The 21196-nt window shown below is 31.4% G+C and overlaps 1 protein-coding gene across 1 annotated transcript; it reads right to left on the bottom strand.

The window, feature by feature from the left end:
- Positions 1-249: 249 nt before the first annotated feature.
- On the bottom strand, positions 250-20136 carry LOC143194139 (odorant receptor 85b). Its single transcript, XM_076400721.1, has 6 exons — positions 20093-20136; positions 15586-16295; positions 11862-11961; positions 11695-11799; positions 2003-2158; positions 250-379 (listed from the first exon to the last, which is right to left on the bottom strand). Exons 1-6 carry the CDS (start codon positions 20099-20101, stop codon positions 314-316), a joined length of 1146 nt encoding a protein of 381 aa, XP_076256836.1. The 5' UTR covers positions 20102-20136; the 3' UTR covers positions 250-313.
- Positions 20137-21196: the final 1060 nt, after the last annotated feature.

The raw sequence follows: 21196 nt of genomic DNA, 5'->3' as shown, positions 1-21196 counted from the left end.
TTTCAGCTTGATTAATTACTTTCTAAAATGCTTCTTCTATTTCAATTTAATGTCTCATATCATACCTAAATATACTATTTGGCACTATTATAATATGGTATATTAGTGACATTTAAGTTCAAGGTCGGTGAACTCTTTATTGCATTGTTATTAATTTTTTATGGTTAGCGACCTAGCATAAAATAACCTAACAAATAAATATAAACTGAAAAAAAGTCTACGTTATTATATTGCATTCTGTGTATTAATTGCTATTTTAAGTGATGTGTACATATTTTCTTATAACATTACTACAAATACATTTTCTATAGGTTCACTTATTATTGGTAGTATACAAATGCTGCAGCACGGCGAAGTATGAGTATGAGGATTTCAAAATCTGAAACGACAAATAAAAAATACAAATTGATTAATTAAATCTCCATTTGTACACTGTACGAGAGTCAGGCTGTAATTATTGAAAATAATTTTGTGTCCAAGTGAATATAGATGCTAATCATGGAACGGGCCAAATTGTATTTTCGAAATTCTTTAATAATGAATTTTGAGGATATTTGCTGCTGAAATTGATAAATGTATGCTTCTCTGTAATATCTTAATTGATATCAATGGCCAAGAACTGTTTGAATGACCAGTTAAAGCAGGAGAGATCACTATTGCATTATCATTGTTAAGTTCCAGAACTTTTTTCCATCATTTTCCATTATTTTGTTTTATTCAAAGGCATCAACATTACTGGAAAGTATTTATTTTGAATAGTTTCTTGTATAAGCGTATGAATAGTATTTTGTTTTCTATTATACATTGTCTTACCTCTAGAATTATAAGGTGGATTATTTTCTTTTGTATTTAAATAATTTTTAGTTAATTTTTCTAAATTTAAAGAATTTGATTTCATAATGATCAATAACTATATTATCTTTATTTATAATTTTGTCAGTATTTACCATGGATATATGTTTTTTGAATTTTCATGAATATTAACTTTTACATATTTTACTATAATATTTATATACTTTTACTGCTCAATATTATAGGAATGTTCTAGTTTTAAATTTTCAGTCTCTTTAACAGAGTCACGAGGCCCAACTGACTTATTTGTCATATGATAAAATCGGTCTGCATTGGCGTAAATTATCTTCTGATAAGAATTAACACTGCACCAATTTTGATGTTTCCATATGGCGTTTCGCTTTCTTTGATTTGGATATGGATTTGAGGTTACTCAGCTGGTAAGACTAGATTTTCTAGAAAGGGTTTTTGGGGTGAGTTTAATGTGTTTAAATAAATATTTACACCAGTATTGCTAGACAGATCATTTTGGGGAAGCGTGCTTAACCGCAACTACATTATAAGGATTATTAATGACATTAATTATCTGATTAGTTACTAAATTACTTATAAGGGACTGAACTTATAGCTGAGGTATATATTCTTCAGTTTCAGCAGGTTCTTCAGCACGTATAATTAATTAGGGCATTGGTAATCCTTTACATCGTTCTGTAAGAGCCAAAGCGAAAGGTTCATCAGACTTCAGTTGTGTTAAATTGGCCATTGAAAGTAGTATGCTCATTAAAGCTTGATGCTGTTTCTAGATTTTTCATTGTTATTCTAGTACTGTTAGTGCTATTTTGAATATTTTATTCCATTAAGTATATTAATAGAAGATGGGACTGTCTGATCAAATTCGATTTATTCATTATGATATTTATTGAAAGTACATCAGAATTTTGAGACACTGTGTGTAATTATATTCAATTTACATTTAAATTCGGCTAACTTTGAATAACAATTTTTCCGATATCTCGTTCGGCTTTAGCAGAACCTTTCAGAATATTTAAGAACTCGTTTTCAGAACCTTTTTAGGTTAGAATTGGAAATTGGTTCTTCAATTTGCCTCTCTTAATCGTAATGTCTCATTATTAGTTACAGTGGAATAGAAATATTCTTATATTTTCAATAATTGTATCTTAACTATCCTGTAAAGACATACGATACTTACCTTCATTAATGTTGCTAAATTTAGTTCAAAAAAACCAAAAGCTCGCATTATAACTGGTTTCTTGACCCTCTCCATAATCGTTATCAACATTTTTTGATTTTTCGTGCTTGCTCGATGCCAATCGATTTCGTAGCATGCACTGGTTACTGCGTCACTCTAAGAATAATATATTATTTCTATATTTACATATTAAAAATAATGATCTATATATTTATTAATCGGGTTAGCAAATATTTTGCTTCATTAAAGCTATGTTAAAGCTTTGTTAAAGCTATGCCCAGGAACAATTTTTAGGCCTAACATTTTTGAGTAATATACGTTACAGATAAATATATTCCAATTAAATAAAGACATCTAAATTAAGCAGCCAGGAATAGTTGTGAGATAGGTGACACAAGATGTATTAACTAAACCACAGGAAAGCCGTGCGTGCTTTTGTTTGAAGAGTTTAGCTCGCCGACAATAGCATCCTAGGATCGAACTTGGTTAAGGCTAAATGTTTTTTTACAGACTATAAAATAAAATAAAGCATAGTGTCCGTTAAAATTAAGTATGTGTTTGGCTCTTACATTTGAAATGACATTAGAACGCAAAGTATATTAAGCGCCGTATTGTTGGAATTATTAAAGAGCTATGGCAAGTTTGGATAAAAACGACTAAGAACAGTAAGATCACGTAAAGTTATATTTTATATTTTTTGCAGAGAATACAAATTAATTTGCCCGCTTTATGGGACGGTATATACCTAACATATGCTTTATGGGAGAAATACCTAACATATGCTAAAATTTTATCCCAACCTAGATTAACAAAATTCGAGTATAACTTTGTCCTCTTTGTTTACAAGATAATTAAATTTTTGAAATCAGCATTTTATTTAGAGACGTTTAACTTTCACAGAGTAAAGACGTGTCCGGAGAGACGGTCAGTGAAAGGAAACAAAAGTGCCACATCTGTGTCACAAATGCGGCATTAAAAAAAATTCTAACAATAATATTATACAGACTGGTGAAAAAATGAAAGTGCAATCGGAAAAAAGGTCAGTACCGTAGAAAATAAATGTAAAATACCATAAAACGTTAAGGGTTGAAAACTCAACATCTGGACCACAAATGTGGCGTAGGATAATTTGAAATATAAAAATAACATTATTATTTCAACAATATATAAAAAATATGGAGAAGAACACTGCACAAAAAAACAGATAAAATGGAAACATCGACATCAGGCGTATCACATATTGGAGTTTTGAATGTAGAGAACACAATTAGAACCCAGAACGAACAGGCACTCTACAATGCGTGGATGAACGAAAAGTCGGCGCGGGAGAGTCTTGAAATTGCATTAACCAATATGCAAAAACAAATAAATGCCCTCCAGCTACAACAAAATAAACAAAGCTCTGAGGACAAGGACAAAACAGTGATAAACCACCAATCCAACACAATCAGTCCAATTGTTACATACGAAACAGATGAAGAAGAATTGCAGAAAGAAGTAGGCTGGATAACGGTTAAAAATAAAAACAGAAAAGCAAATAATTCTCCAGGATCTCCACCACAGCAAATAAAAATAAAACAAAATAATGAACAAAATAAAGAAATTAAAATGCCCAGGCGACCCCCAATTATCGTAAGTAATATACCGACTTTGACTTGCTATACGAAACACTGAGGTCCAACTATATAGTATTCAAAGCAACGGTACCAAACAATGGACAAATAAAACTGAACGCCGAATGTCGTGCAACATTCACAAAAATAATAAATTGTTTAGAGTTGCTGAAATCGCAATGGCACTCTTATAAAGACAAACAAACCAGAGACATCAAAGTTATGGCAAGAGGGCTTCCACCAACAGCTAAATGTGAAAAAATTATCGCAGAATTAAACCAAAATGGGCTTAAATGCTTAATGGCACAAATATTTAAAAAAAAGAAAAGATCAAGAATAACAAAGGAGAAATTTTAGTCCACAAGAAGCCATTACCTCTATTTATGCTAGCCTTTGAACATGATACGGACTCAAAACCATTTCTGGTATTAAAAGAATTTTAGGGGTCGAAATAAAAATCGAACCTCTAAAAAAATCGAACTTAATATCGTAATACAAAAGATGTGAATTACATGGACACACACAGAAATTCTGCTGAAGAGAACCTAGATGTGTAAAATGATCAGGTAAACATATGACCACAGAGTGTAGAAAACCCAAAGAAGTTAAGCCGAAATGTGCAAAATGCAATGAAGCGCATCCGGCAAGTTATAGAGGATGTGAAGTTGCTAAAATACTAGGAAATAGAGTAAGAGAGGAGAAATAGAGTAGCTCAAGTTAAATTTCAAGAAACAATGGGCGAAAAGAAACCACCTAAAATATAACAACGTTAATGGTGAAATGACTTATGCCCAAAGTATCAGTCAAAATAACCGAAGAGACCAAGAAAGATGAAGCAACCACTAACGAATTGCTACTTAAACTAATAGGAATGCTGGAAAGACAAGAAAAAATGATCGAATATTTTTCCGAAAGGGGTGAAAAACTAGAAATGAAAAACATTAGGCTTGTGGCCCCAAAAGCCCGAAATGGCAAATAAAGATATCCGAACAGCAATTTGGAATGCTAATGGAATTCAGCAACATCACGCTACCCTACAAGTGTTCCTACATATACAAAAAACAGATATTTGCTTAATATCATAAACCCCTTTAACAAAAGAATCCTTTATAAAATTTAGAGGATATACTTTCTATCATACCATACATCCAGCTGACACCGCAAGAGGCGGAAGTACAATAAAAATTTCCCACTATCAAGAACCCGGGCTCAGTACAGCAGAAAATCAGGTAACAGCAGTAACTATTAAATCAAGCAGATACAAGGTTACAATGACCGCAATTTATTGTCCTCCAAGATACAATCAAAAGAACAAAAATGATTTGAATGTCTAAGCAACCCGGGTGAAATATTTATAACTAGAGGTGATTTTAATGTAAATAATACAAGATGGGGATCCAGAATGACAACAAATAAAGGCAATGAACTGCATAAAGCAGCTGCTGAACTAAAATGTAAATACATGTCAACGGGAAAACCAACTTATTGGCCGACTGATCAAGAGAAAACCCCAGACCTGTTAGATTTCTTTATAGTAGGAAACATAACATCCAATTATATAAAAGTCAAAGAAATTTTTTAGCTAAGTTCAGAGCATACGTCAGTGATTTTGACGTTGAGCGAAAATATAATAAGAACAGAAAGAAACCCAACGTTAACAAACAAGAGAACAGACTGAGAAGGATTTGCTGAAGAATTGAACAAACGAATTGTACCCCTCAAGACAACTGAACAATTAAATCTTGAAACAGAAAAATTCGTTGTAGATCTTCAACAAGCTGCTTGGAATAATACTCCAGAAATTAAGAATACAACTAAAGGAATTAATTATCCAAAAGATGTGAAGGAAATGGCACCTGAAAAACGTAAATTACGAAAAAAATGACAACAGAACATCTGAAAATAAAAATTGTTTAAACAATATAACCCAAAGACTGATAAGAGAAATACTGGAAATGTAAAACAAAACCATAAATGACTATCTGAGAAATTTAATAGACGATAAAGAAACTGCTTACTCACTCTGGAAAGCCACAAAATATCTAAAGCGATCATGTCTACACAGTCCACCTATAAGAGACCTATGTGGGAAATGGGCACGTGACAATCAACAAAAAGCAGAAACATTTGCTGAATATCTAGAAAAAACTTTCAAACCTATAATAAACCTAACGAAACTAATATTGAACATAATTTGCTGGACATAGAAGCTGAAAATTCAATGATTGAATTAATCACGCCGAAAGAGTTAGGTTTAAGTTATTAAATCTGACATTAACCCAAGGAAATCACCAGGCAATATTTAATAACTGAAGAGTTACTGCAAAAACCACCAAGAAAGTGATTTATAAAACTCACCAATTTGATCAATACAGGATTTAGATTAAAACATGTCCCGGACATTTGGAAGATGGCGGAAATTATAATGATCCCAAAACCTGGGAAGTCACCAAACGAAATAAAAGCCTATAGAACTATACCACTGCTGCCAATAATATCTAAGGTTTTTAAAAATCCCCTGTTGAAAAGAATAAAACCGACCATAGAGAGAAAAAACCTAATACCAACACACCAGTTTGGGTTTATTAACAAGCACTCAACAATTAGCAGGCCCACAGAATAATCGATGTTATTGAAAAAGCCTACGAAACTAAAAGTGTATACTCAGCTATATTCTTAGATGTAGCACAAGCTTTCGATAAGGTTTGACATGAAGGCCTTGTTAATAAAGTACAGAAAATGCTACCGCTGTTTTGGTAGCATTTTCACACCGAACTATTAAAATCATACATTAAAATCAGAATATTTACAATATCTACAATAAAAGAAGCTAAAGCAGGTGTGCCACAAGGAATTATCTATCAATGTGTTATCTATTCTACACTTGTGATTTACCACAAATGGAAAATATTACGATGGCTATATTTGCTGATGATACTGCGATTATAGCTGTCGGAGACAATAGTGAAGAAGTCTCATGAAAATTATAACAGACAAGTGACAATATAAATAATTGGACACAAGCTTGGAAAATAAGAATTAATTAAAGTAAATCTGTACATGTGCAGTTCACCTATAAAAAGAACGTACAAGCGCCAATAACATTAAATAACAGTATCATTCCATATAACAACAACGCTAAATATCTCGGAATGAATCTCGATGCAAAATTTCGTTGGAACATATAAAGACGAAAACAAAAGAACTGGAAATGAAATATAGGAGAATGTACTGGCTAATTGGAAGAAAATCACAATTATCAGTACATAATTAATTGCTATTATATAAACAAATATTGAAACCTGTATGGATATATGGAGTTCAATTATGGGGATGTTCTGCAAAGAGTAACATTAATACAATGCAAATTTTTCGGGACAAAATCCTGAGAGGTATTGTGAGTGCACCCAAATACTATAGGACTGATTACCTACATCGAGACCTTCAGATACACACAGTTAGTCAAGATATCAAGAGAATTGCAAGGGGGCATGAGGAAAGACTCCATTCTCATACGAATATTTAAATATTGTAACTTTTGGATACCACCGGAACAGGACCCAGACTCAAATGAATCAAACCATCTTGTGTAGTGTTGTGTAGTGAGGTGCATATATTAAAAAATTGAGCAGTGACATGTATAAACATTATTTCACAGTTTTAAGTTATCATAAAGATAAATTGTAGGTTAGACGGAAACGACTAGTAACAATGTATTAATTAAATAATAAAAAAAAACTTTTGATTTAATCTGCTGTATAATGAAGAAAGAGAAAGAAAAGTTGTTCTTGATTAAGTATTGTTATTAATTGATATGGTTCTGGAGACATAAAATTTGATTATACTAGAGATAATTCTAAAGGTTGTTAGGAATTTTTTGTTAATTTTAGTGGTATTAACTTCTGATAATTTTAATTAGATTTCATTAGTATCTTAGTTTGCAATAGTAAATACATTTCTTAATAAAATACTAACTGTATGTTGCATGTGATAAAATGTTAATTTGTGCATCCAGAGTTAAAATGAATATCCCATAGAATATTAAAAGTTATAAAATAGTTTCAGAATTCTGATTTCTTATTTGTTGGTGTATTGTTAGTTGCCATGTGAGATATAAGACAAAGTAAAGAGCAGCAAATAAATGAAAGCCACAGAAGACAAACTAAATATGAACTATCTGCAAGAGCGAGATTGAAGAGTGAAACAAAGAAGTAAATAATAGCGCAGTTTTATTTTAAAATTTAGGTAAAGAAATTATTGTTTCGGTTAGGTGTATATATAGCTTTTGTAATATATATTTTAGATAACAAATATGTATAAAAGATAACGAACATATGAATACATACATGTAATGAAACTAAGCAGGAGTAAAATTGAAACTAACTATATAGTTTGCATAGATAGGACACAAACGACAAATAGAAGAAATTATGAGTTATTATCAGTATATTTGTATACATTTTAAAGCATTTATAAAAAATATTAAGGTATTTAATGATTAATGCAATAAGACATGTAACTATATGACATTTTATTCTTTGCACCTATACCTTTGCACCAGTATCAATTACTTTGAGTACTTACTTTATGGACCTAATTTTCAGAAAATTATTGGGTAAATTAATGATTATAAAGACATTCGTTTAATATACTTTCCTTTATAATCCAAATTGTAAGAAATTATTTATCTAATTGTGTTCGTTATTCTTTTAATATACATGCTAATAAAATCAAATATCAATTTCAAAATTGTTGCATTTATATATTCACTGTTTTAATATACAAACATGTCTTACATCATTTATTATTCCATACTTATATTTATAATATAAAAGTAAAGAAAGATCGCGTATATTTATATTTGATGCTGTGAAGTTATTAGAGTTCTGAAAATAATCTTACTTATGATAGTTTGTTATAATGCTTATTGTTGTAGTAATTTAGAATTATAAATATTTTGTTGAAAGTTAATGGAAAATAGATTTAATTAAATGCAATTTCAAAAATGTTAGTGTGTTTCTTGAGGTCGTTTGCATATATTTTAATCTACAGATTATTATTATAATTATGTTATGTTATCAAATATAATTCTGATCTTGAATTGAAAATACCGTGAAAGCAAATTTTAGTAGCACGTCATTTTTAAATTAGTCCTTTTACTCTATTATGAGAGAAATATGATTAATTTGATAATTGTGGTCGAATTTCGGTTGCAGTCTGATCTTGTCGGATTTTGTCTATAGAGGGTCCGAAACAGCTATTATGGTATCAGTAGGATCAGGAAAACCGTCTTGTTGCCTTTCTATAAAAAGAACCTGCTTTAGAGTGCAACTCGTGATTTGTTTGGTTAATAGAAGTAAGAGTGTTACTCATGATATTATATATATAATGTTGTGTTTAATATATATTGCAAATAATTTTTTTAACTCCAATTAGGTTCCGATTCAAAAAATATTTCAGATATTATCTTCCTGCAGATTAAGGACACGTATTTGAGAAAGATACATTTCTATTTTTCAACTTTTTCTTATAGTTAAATTAAAAGTAAAACCTAACCATAAACATTTGTTTCTCACGATCCCATAAATATTAAAATTATTAGACCTATTAAATACTAACATAATTAAGAGCATTTATTATTCAAACAGCAATCAGCAATATGTATTTAATAACTATATTAACGTTAACAATAATAGTCATTTGGGAGTATCATAAAACTCCCAACTGATAAGATTATTCCATATCAAATCATACACTTTTCACTTCAGACCCAGAACAGGAGTCAAACCTACGACGGTCTGGCATTGGTATCCACTACACCGTATGATACCTATAACATATTAGTGAGCGGTTGGTCTTGCTAAGAAATATATGTTGTTATTTTCAAGATTAATATTCCCATTATTTTTTTTGTAAAACTACTTATTTTTAGTCTAATAGCACGACTTTCACTAGTTGTTATCCACTGAGATGACAACCAGTTTGTCTTTTTGATTTTGTAATGCGGCAGATTTTTTTTTCTTCAACAGCTCAAATTAGATATTTGAATCCTCGTGACGTTGTTGTGAGCAAATGCGGCATCGACTTTAAAAACTTGCACTTGCCTAAATGGTATTCTGTAATTGTAAATGTGCTGTCTTTTGGTTTGTTTGTGGTTTGTTAAGAACCTTTCATATTTTGATGACGTTTCGGCAGAATCTCATCTCGACTGGTCTTGCCGCGCATGACTTCTGGCATTCTGCTTGGTTTAATCCACTTTGTAGCGCTCGTTTCTAAGATGTTGGTTGGCCTTGTGTATTGTCTCTAGCGTTCAGTTCCTTGAAATGTTTTTAGATCTCAATAGCTTATCGAATGATACATTTTGGTATATGCATCAGATTAGATATTCCGCTTGCTTGAAATAATTCTTGCATATTGTGCCATAGACGATATTTGTTCATTTTTATTGACGGCATTGCGGTGTTTCTCCATTCGTACGTCCATTTTTCTGTTTGTCCTATATAGATATTTTCACAGTCGCAGCAGATAATTTTGTATACTACTTGAGAAGTTCTATCTTGGTTTTTAGAGTTGGTATCATTTTGAAATTGTCGATCTGACCAAGTGGTAGGTACCGCTATTGCTAGTAACGTATTTAGCGCAACATTACATTGGTTAACTGGTTGAACTGCCGTCGGTAGGCATCTGCAGCACCAGTTTCATTCGGTTTCTACAGCTCATAATACTGCATACGTAATATGTTGCACGTAGTTGTTCCGAGCATATTCACAGTAGCCTTTTACGGCGATAAATATTCCGGATATCGAATTGAATATCGATGTGGATGACTAATCAAGACTTTCATGGCCAGTCACAATATGCCACCGAAATATATTCTCATTTTGCTTGACGAAGAATGAAACTTAAATGTTCAAACGGTTCAATATGGTATTGTCAATCTATTTGGGCTGTAGCCATTTTCTCTTATTTGAATTTTTATCATCACATTTAAAAGTCTAAAACAGCTAATCCATCAATTAAATGCATGAAAGCTCGACTGCAATAGATACTCAAATTTCAATGTCATTTTTATTTATTTCAACTATTGAACGAAGGTATAATATTTAAGATAGCACAGCTTAAAGTAAATATACTATAAAGACGCTTTATATCACTATCGCCCTTGGCAAATATGTATTTGTTAAAGCTCATAGTCAAATTGATCGGTTTCATAAATAATCCAAAGGTTTGAATAGTATCAAAGAGCAAAACGCAGCCAGGGCATAGTTTCTTTTACATTAAGATATGATTGCTTCACTAAGTCAACACTTTTTTCAATAGAAATGAGATATATAAGTTTTAAAGTAAAATAAGTTTGTTTGAAACCGTCTCATAATCGCAGTCAATATAACTTCGGGGATATCAAAAGACTGTTCTGTTTTAATGAACTATTAGAATTAAGAAACCTCCAGAGCTTGAAATATATCCCTAGTCCGTGAATTCATGGTTCAAGTATGGAAGTTTAGGGTGTTAGGTCACCAAAGGGGGACTGAAGCTGTTACGACTAATTTATTCTAATTTAGTTTGGGTAGAAACTAAAAGTTTGGATACTACCGAAATATAGGTAAAAACAATGTATATTAAAAGATCAACGAACGAAAACTGACAGACGAACGTAGGGACGATACTCAAAAATAATTGCCTCAATTCAAAGCTCCTAAGGGGAATAGTTTATGGTTGGAGGTCTGTGGGCTCTTTTAATACCTTACAGATCCAGATGCAATACTGTAAACCAAACTCCTCTTAATTACTTCAAGGAATGCTTCGAGTATCTGTGGATCGATTGCCAATCTAAGGTGAACCTGTCTTCTTTTCTTGATAATTAATTATATGCCGGTTAATTGAATCATTTCAAGATAGAGCAGCCTCATTATGTACTCGAAAGTCTATCAACTGCGCCAGTTATGAATTGTGGATTGTGAAATGATTTTATTTAACGGAAATAAGTGGCGACTGCTGAACGGTGAGTACAAAATGATACTTAGCGATTAAATATGTTATAACATAAACATGTCATTCTTGTTCTTCTATATAGGTTACCTTTTCCATTAAAAGTTGGCCATACCAGCAATATATTGCAACTTGGAACATCATACAGGAAAAATACACTAGTAGTAAAAAGAACTGTACGCTTTGTATTTCAATCTAAAATAGTATATATATTAGTTTCGAGCAAAAAAATTAGTTTCGAAATTTATTCTACTTACTATAAGCATTTGAAACCCAGTCAGGCAAATCACGGCCACGCTGCACAAAAACTGCACAAATATCCCATCTGAGAATGTTGTTTCGACCAAGGTGTTGTATCTAAAATTAATTTATTTTTACTAATATTAAATATACATAATATACATTATATTATTATTATGTTTATATCCTAATATTGACACATTTCTATTTTTAAATTTACGCAAGTATAATTAAATAGAAGGCCCCACATTTAATTTAAATTGTAGCTTTTTATTACATTTCTAAGTGCCGCATCTGGCATACGTTGCATTATAATGTAAGGTAAGAACGTTTTTGGCTCTCTAAGTAAAAGATCTATAAGCTTAATAAGTTTTTTGGATATTGTAGTTTGCAATTTACGGATTGGAATCCGTATTTTGGTAGAGAATCCAAATGATGAAGCTATTCTTAATTCTGCAAGTTCGTTTTATGTACTTTTTGGTGATAACTTTTGTGAACTCATAAACTGAACGCGTCCCTCTTCGTTTCTGACATATCATGGGAGGTACATAATCATCCGAAACATCTCATTTTAGAAAATTGCAGTTTTTTAACCATAGTATGTTTGAGGAGACGTGGTCATGCTTTTTTGGACATATTTATATCTTCGAAAGCTTGAGTCACTTGATTGTTATTTATAGTTACTCTTGTAGTTTGAGACGTACATATCTGGATAATCCAGAGCATAAAAAGAAAGTAGCGTCATGCGCTGTAATCATAAAATGTGAATTTTACTGATTAAATTTTAGGGATATCCGTCCTTTGTATATTAAACAGTACCGTGGCAAGTGGAGGATTGTTGAACACCAGATTGGATAAATATCCGAGTCTCAAAGGAATAACCGAATTTGATGTGGATCCATCAGTATTCATACTTGTGATGTTTTGATGTATAAACGAGATTTAGAAGATAACTGGATATGCCAATATATAAATGATTTGAAAATTCGACCATAATACCAGACTATCCAGTAACAGATATTGTAACCTCAAACAAGATAATTTTACACCTATTGAAAAATGAAGGATTGCAAACTTCAAATATTGTTAATGACCCTTAATGTTAATTAGGTTTAACTTATAGTTAATCTCATTGATTGTTCAACATGGAGATTTATTATTTTTATATAAATTATACGAAACCAATGATAACACTATATTATACTTATAAAAACATACACAAATTATAAAAAGGAAAAATATACACAAAAACATTAAAAAGTAAAGTTCAGTGTTGAAGCTTTACTGATGATGGAAGATCATCAAAATTAATCGTAGCCATTGTTTCATTATGTACGACACACGTCGATTAGTTAAATAATCGTGAGCCTATTATATAAAACAGTACATCTTCTTTAAAAATCTTTTTTTAAATTATCATATAGCTTCAGTTATACCCTTAATCCTTTTAAGCTTCCAATCATTTAAAGCAAATTCAATAGGTTCAAAAATTCAGTCGCATAATTTTAGTTTGTTTGTCTATTTTTAGTTACTAATAAAACACGTTAATTGAACTCTTGGTGGGTTTTGAATGATCTACGATATAGTGGAAAACTGTAAGGCTTCCTACATTCGATATACTTAGTACAGTTTTAATTTAAATATTAATGTATTACTACTATTCTATTGTACTTGCATTAATATACAAGCAAGGAGTGTACGGGATCAATACATCAGTATCTAATTTCCAAATTAAAATAAAACTAATATACTTAAGCTAAACTTAAAAATGCAGTTATACACTACACTAGTCTGTGTCCACTTCAATCATCCGATTTCCTGTGTGTTGTCCAATAGCTGTATTGCTTCCACGTTGCTGTGATTTAGCAACCTTATTTCATGTTTTAGGGCGAAATCTTGGATCATTTCGTGTATTTTTTTGTTTGACTCCGAGGTCATGGTGCAGCTCTTCGTCGGTTACGTTGCAATAAGCATTTGTAATTAAACGTAGAACTTTGTTTTCGGTGCAACCCCATATTTGTACCCCATATGTCCAAATTGGCTATATGATAAACTAATCTATTTGATTTTAAGTTAAGTAAAGATTATCTTCCGACTAGTCAGTCAAGTTGCTAAGTCTAATCTGCTCTGTCTTTTGTTTGACATGATATTTCCAGTTTAACTTGCCATCGAGATATATTCCGAGGTATTTAGCTGATTCTGCTTGAGGAATGGGGCATCTGTTTAGTGATATAATAATTAAGTCTTTTTCAATTCACCGCAACGCAAAATTAACATGGATAGATTTGGAACTATTAAGCTGTATTTTCTGCTTCTGGTCCATTTGTAGATATTGTTGACCGATATAATATATACGATACGATATATATATAGCCTTAGAGAGAGATATATATTTTGCCATTAAAACTGTGCCGTCAGCAAATGTTGTTTAATATTGTTTCTTTTTTGTTAGGCTATCAGCAGTGTAGAGCAGATATAAAAACAGTCCCAAAACACTACCTTGTGGAACTCCAGCCGAAATAAGTTTAAATATTGAGAATGCCGCTTCATGCGGGACTCGAAATTTTCTTTCGAAGGGATATGATTCAAGTAGTCGACAGTAATTCGTCGGCAGCAATTAGCTCAATTTGTAGATTAATTTCGAATGCCATACCCGATCATAAGCTTGTGAGATATCTAGGAATATTGCGGGGTAATATTTATTTTCTTCGAATGCGTTTTCAACAAACGGTGTTGCTCCTTGCACTTGGTCGATTATCGAATGATGATTGCGAAAGCCAAACTTGTAATGTGGTGTTTTTATAAATGGTTTAATGCGTTTTAACAGCAGTTCAAATAATTCAAATAATTTTAATATCGCAGGTATTGTATCGCTGCTACCTGTAAGATCCAACTTGTTCTGCCAGTTTGTCAGGTTTTTTAGGCATAATTATTCGGCAATATTAAGAAATCTCAGAACATGGCTCAGTCTCATACAGGCATTGAATATATATGTCAACATGATTATTGCTTTTCCTGAAGCTCTTTGAATAACCCATTTGATATATCATCAATTCCGGTAGCCTTTTTAAGAATGAGGTTGTTGTTAGCTTCTATGTCAACTTCCATTGGAGAAATTATATTTACAGCTACATCGGGCTGATCATTATCAGCCTGATATAACTGTAGATTCATTTTATTACAAATTCTATTAAATATCGTGATTCTGTGTCATAATCTTCTAGCTTTTCGCCTTTCTTTTATCACTTCCTTATTTTCAAGGGGGTAATTTATCTCATATTCTGATTTCTAGTAAGAAAGAAAACATTATTTAGTAAAATTTTCAATTACGCCTTACTTGGATATTAATATTTGAAAGTGTTATTATCTTGTTGACTTGTTAGTGAGAGCCGGTGATTATTATTGAACATCACCAGTTGTTCCAGTCCTTAATTATTTAAATTGAAGTATGTGGATTTCACCTCATTTTTTCTAAAAGTTGCTAAATGTCACTGTTTTTAGAATACTGATCACTAATTAATGCACGTTGCTTTATCGTATAGCAGTCCATTTTTATTAACTCCAAAACTATCAGCTTTCAAACTATTTTAAAATTATTATTACTTAATTTGTAATATACTAAAGTTATAAAGTTAACAGCCATTTGTCAGTACTCAAATCTTGCGAAAGTTTTGGAATATTATTTATCAATATACTGTTAATTATCATTTTACCAAATGAAATAATTATTTTGATGCTTACCTTAAGAGTCCTTGATGATATTTGATACAAGATTTAAGTAGCTTCTCTGTGAGGCTATGATTTTCAATATGATGAGTTGTTTCACCAATTTTATTCGATAGTATTTCAAACTGAGATTTCCCAACGGTGATCATGATACAGAAAAAGATGTCGATAGTGGAATTTAGCCAAGCGCCAATAGCTATGCTTAGTATTTCCGCTAGATAGACGGGCGTGTAATAATTATCGGGATTGAATGGAAAAAGACAGGGTATTGGATAAACTTTTTCTTCTGCTGCCGTATCAAGAAATGGGAATAATCCATAAAGGAGTACCGCGAAAAAACATAAAATCCTGTATATATATGCTACCCGATTTACGGAACTGATATTGTTGTTGAATATATATCTCTGATCAGCAGTAATGTCAGTAAATAATGGGTCTGAAAGCATTAATTCGATTTTGACGCAGTTTTGTTTTTTTATCATATAATTAAACAGTTTGCTCAGAAATGCAATTTGGGTCATCGAGAATAGTAACGTTTCCGATAATTTGATCATATTGGACCAATGTACTGCAACAAATGCCAAGGTGAAGATCAATTGGCCTGTTTCAATTAAAACGCAAAATATATTGATTGTTGTTTGATACATATTATATATTCCTGGATAAAAACCGGCTAGTCCAAGGTGCCGCTTTTCTGTTGAAAACGTATCGCATATTCGGTAGTTCTGAAACAAAAATAATTAAATATTAGAGATACAAAATGACACAAAAATAATACAGATATTTATTTTTAAAATTAGGTCAACAGTTTATTACAACTGACATTAATGTACATGCAGCTTGGATTTGAAGATATATAATACATGAAAAAGGAAATAAATTACTGGCAAGCATTAATATTATAATTCAATTTGTTATTATTGTACATATAATTCAGTATGTGAATACACATATAGGTTTACCGACGAATAATAAAGAGCCAGACCTGCTGGATTTTCTTATCCTGAAATATTCAAGAAAACAAATTAAAACTAAAAGATTGTACGTACTAACATCTACCACACTCCAGTATTACTAATTATGAAGGAACAAATTGGCTTAAACGTAATATTCACAAATACATACGGTCTTGAGTAAAGTACCCGACATCGAATAGAACAAATTCGCTCAGTTGCAAACTAAGCCACTCGACCGACAAAAGAGAAATCAGTACCTGAAGTAAATTAAAGTCCTTCATATTAGGGATATGTTAAAATTAAGAAGAAAATCTAAAAGTGTATGGCACAGAACCTGAAATGCTGACAAAGAAAATTTAATAGAAAGGGTCATAAGATGAATAAGAAGATTATCGGATATTAATAGAATAAGAGGAAAGTACTCATCATATTGACATATATACATAATGATTGTTTGAGGCTGAATCATATTCCGGAATGTCTCAGTGTGGCACAGATAATTATGCTTAAGAAACTTGACAAACCAATGGAATAAGCTGAGTCTTACTGTCTCGCTGCTAACTGCAATTTGCAAGTTTTTATGAAAACTACTATTAAAACGCTGTAAATAACATATAATTATACTATGCAAAATCACCACTCAACAATCAACCAATGGTATAGAATAATAGAGGTTATTGAAAAGGCTTTAAAAGAATGCTGTTATAATGTATTAGTACTGTATAAATTCGTTTCCTTAAGCTAACCCAGATAGAAAAAACTATAAGTTTTTCTAAATGAAATGTTAAAGCAATTAAATTAATCAAAAGTCGAGAGGCTGATTTTACAAACAAAAAAAACCGAAAAGTTCAGAAAACAAGATCTTCCTTCATCATTTTTTTTTAATTTACCTATTTCTCCTAATATATACAAAACACTACAATATACATAGGTAAATAAGAAGTTTTTACACATTTCTAGATTAATCTTGGCCACAATATATTAAATATCCTTTGAATCATCCTTTCACTTCCTTACTGCCTTCTTCTTTATCCAAAGTCCCTACTTGAATAAGAAAATTGTGCACAGTAACAATGAACTCGAAATAATGTTTAAAAAATTAACTTTCGAATGTTTTTGAAATAGAAACTGTAATCTTTTTCGAACTTAGTTAAATATCTTTCCATAAACTATATGAAAATTAAAATATTGGTTGGCTTGGTAGCCGCTGTGGTTAAGGTGACGATTCACCTTTTATTGCTGCCATATTCGTTGGTTGGAATCCCGCAGGACATTATTGTATTTTATTTTTGTGAATATATTATAAGTAACTCTAGACAATACATATATAAAAGTGTATAATCCAACAAGGAATAAATATTTTATTCACGTTAGTAACCAGCCTGGGTATGACCGGATTTTTTCTGGGATGGTTTTAAAAGTATTTTCTAATTTAGCCACTGACAAGTCGGTAAACTTAATACCGAGGACCGTAGTTAAGAAACCACGATGAGCATAGTTATTTAAACACTAAGTTTGATTAAGACCTAGTTGGTAAATAGAACACTGCAAGAGAGAATAAAAATAAAAATAAGAATTTACGAAAAAATAGAAAAAATATTTATTGTTAAATATTTAAATATTAAATAATTAATTTTGTACTTAATATATCTAGTATATTTTTAATTATTCCTAATTAGTTATAACTGAACTTCTGTGCCAATTTCTTCACTTTGATTCATAACATCAACAATTTCGTATAATAATCAATCTACAGCCGGGAGTATATACTTCTTAATATATTGTTACTGTTGGTGTGGCAGAACTGCAGAAGAGGCGACAACTGTTCTGCTCTATATAATAATATTAGTCTCACAGTATCATATTTGAAATATCTTAAGCATACAGGAACCATACAGTATAATTGTTTATTCGATTATTCGGAAGAGGCATATTTTAGTCCTGATATTAGTAATATATTTTCTGTTTTTCCATCCTAGGTAATTATAAGTCCCTGTAGCTTGGCTGCTTCAGTTTATTACTTCATCAGTAGATTCCGCTTTCTTGGACTGTATTAGTTTTATTGGTCTTTTTTCTATTAATTCTTGATGTAACATATAGAGCTCTGCAATGCGAATTAATATATATCGTGAGAAATAATAGAAGCCTTACATCCGTACCAGCAAATATAACTCTATTATCAGCTAACATCAGATCGATCAATCTCTTTAACCACAGCATTACACTGAAGGTCATGTCTGTTTTTAGTTTATTTTTGTATAATTCTATCCACACAGTGTTGAAAATAAATGGAAAGGCAACATTTTGTTGCGAATTTTGACTCGAATTTTAGACACATTGGAGAAATCATTTCGCACTTACACGCATCTAATGGAGCATCTTTAGCTTTCAAATCTGTCTAAAGTGATGGTCAATGTATAAAGCTGGAAGCAAAATGAAAACCAATAAAGTGACGATCTCCAAAATTCCAAATCCTAACCACCAAAATTAATTTACAATTTAATTATAATGGACAATTGGACCCTACTACATTTTGCATTTCTTCGGTATTTTGAAACCGTGTGTAAGACAAGACATGCTACATTGATATGAACAAGTGGCAATAAAAAGGCTCCATATTTTATGTATACATTAGGTGAGGCATAACTACGCATTGGGGCTATAACAAGATCTCTTTCACAGCTCGATACAAAGTATGGCCGAATGTGGTCAGGCACGGGGATGGCTTTGCGCATATTAGTCGCTGCCACTGATCTTTTTGGCAACAACACATTATTAAGTTTGTTCAATTGACGTCAGTAGATATCTACCACGTCTTCCTGATACTGCCATATACACAGCAAGACTTTATGGCGATATATTTTTCATCTCATCTTTATGGCTCTATTAGACTTGACTCTTTTGCCACATACTATTCTTCAATTTTGTTTGACAAAAAGTGATACCGCGATGTTGAAGTAATTCAACATGGCATTTTAAATAATTTGTGCTGTAATAATTTCCCTTCCATTAAATAAACTTCTAGAAAAGGGTTAATCAACAGCTAAGCTGTCTGAAAGTTTTTTAAAAGTGTATGCTCAGTTTTCTTTCAGTAAGTCTTGCAACTCATAGTCTTGAAAGCTTTTTAATAATATTAATGAATGAATGAGTTATGAAAATCATCAGTTTTAAACTATTTAAACCAAAACCGACAGTTGGTATAAAATGGAACTGTGTCGCCATACATTTTTGAAAGTGTTTCATGAAATTCGGTATCAGAATTATTCAGATCACACAACCAAAGTTAATGAAGAATGAGTAATAGTAATGCTAAAAAAGAGCTGAGTTAACTAAATGGAAAACTATTAAATACTAATAAGTAGAGATGTCAAAACTACGGAATTTAACATTTAACAGGTTATTGAACAGTTGTTTACATTGACTCATCGCATGGTGACTAATAGATATCTCTGATCAAAATACAAACATACGCCTGATATCGAGAGAGTATTTGTATATGCTTTATAATTGCAATAACTTCAATAGTTGCATAGTTAATGATAATATAAAATTGTTATATAACTCACCACCAGCATATTATACGACAACTTGTATCCGTTTGACGTTATCATTTGACTCGTAGCTCCTGAAAACGTTTCAATATTCATTTTTTAATTAGCAGGTGACAACTTCTACGGAACTTTAGAGAGATGTTTTAAAATGTCGCCTTAATTCTGGGGTAAACTTTTCAAACTTTACGAACTTATTGGAATGTGCTCTCGACAATTATAGTTCAAAATGGGAAAGGGTATTTTTTGTCGAGTACTATTTTATTTAAGCTCTTAATTAATAATTAGAGCGAGTGGTAACATATTGAAAGAAATATTTCTTCACATGTTGTCTTTAAATTATTTTGTATAGTTAATATATCTGATTTAATTATTCAATTACGACCACAAGCGAAGAACGTAGGGGGAATATGCTGGTCTTGAAGCTCTGAACTTTCTGGGAAAATGACACACATTTCATAACGAGGTAAAATTTAATTCACAATAATAAATAGTCATGGTGACTGCCTTTTTTGAAGCTATTTTATTTTAACACAAAATAAAGGTTTTGTATCAAAATATTGAATTGAGCGAATAAGATTGTACGTCTCCATACTTGAAAAGTACCGGATATACCCGATGATTCGACAGCCCTATGCGTCCCTAGTGCAGTTTTTCAGGTCTTGTTATTTGGATTTACAGTGTGCAACTTACCGATTGGAAACGGGATTATGGTAGGAGATCCAAAGCTTGGATTAAGAGCAATGTATAATTTCTGGGCGAAATAACTCGAAAATAACATGAATATATTTCTTAATTACAAATCGGTATACAATGCATAACAGAGATAATACTATAGTATAGTCGGAACGGACGAAATTAACATATTATTCATACTGGAAATTCCTTTTATGATTTCAGGGTTTGCAATTCGGGGTTCTAACATACCATGGGGCATTCAGAATCATCGTTAACATATTTTGGAACACTTAAAGTTTTTTGATCTTAGTAGGTTTGATGAATAATTTTTGCCATACTTGCTAACCAAACAGAAAAAAGTACGTTCGTATAGATTAATACGTACGTATAGATTAATATACAAGGATTTTAATTAAGACCGGTAGTTTTAAAAACTTACAAAGT

The sequence above is a fragment of the Rhynchophorus ferrugineus genome, unplaced genomic scaffold (genome assembly GCF_030347505.1).
Source record: "Rhynchophorus ferrugineus isolate W39M unplaced genomic scaffold, kcgeb_rfMv2 rfM1, whole genome shotgun sequence".
Lineage (NCBI taxonomy): Eukaryota > Metazoa > Arthropoda > Insecta > Coleoptera > Curculionidae > Rhynchophorus > Rhynchophorus ferrugineus.
Note: the sequence above shows the minus strand (reverse complement) of the source record. Positions and strands in the feature narration are given on the sequence as shown.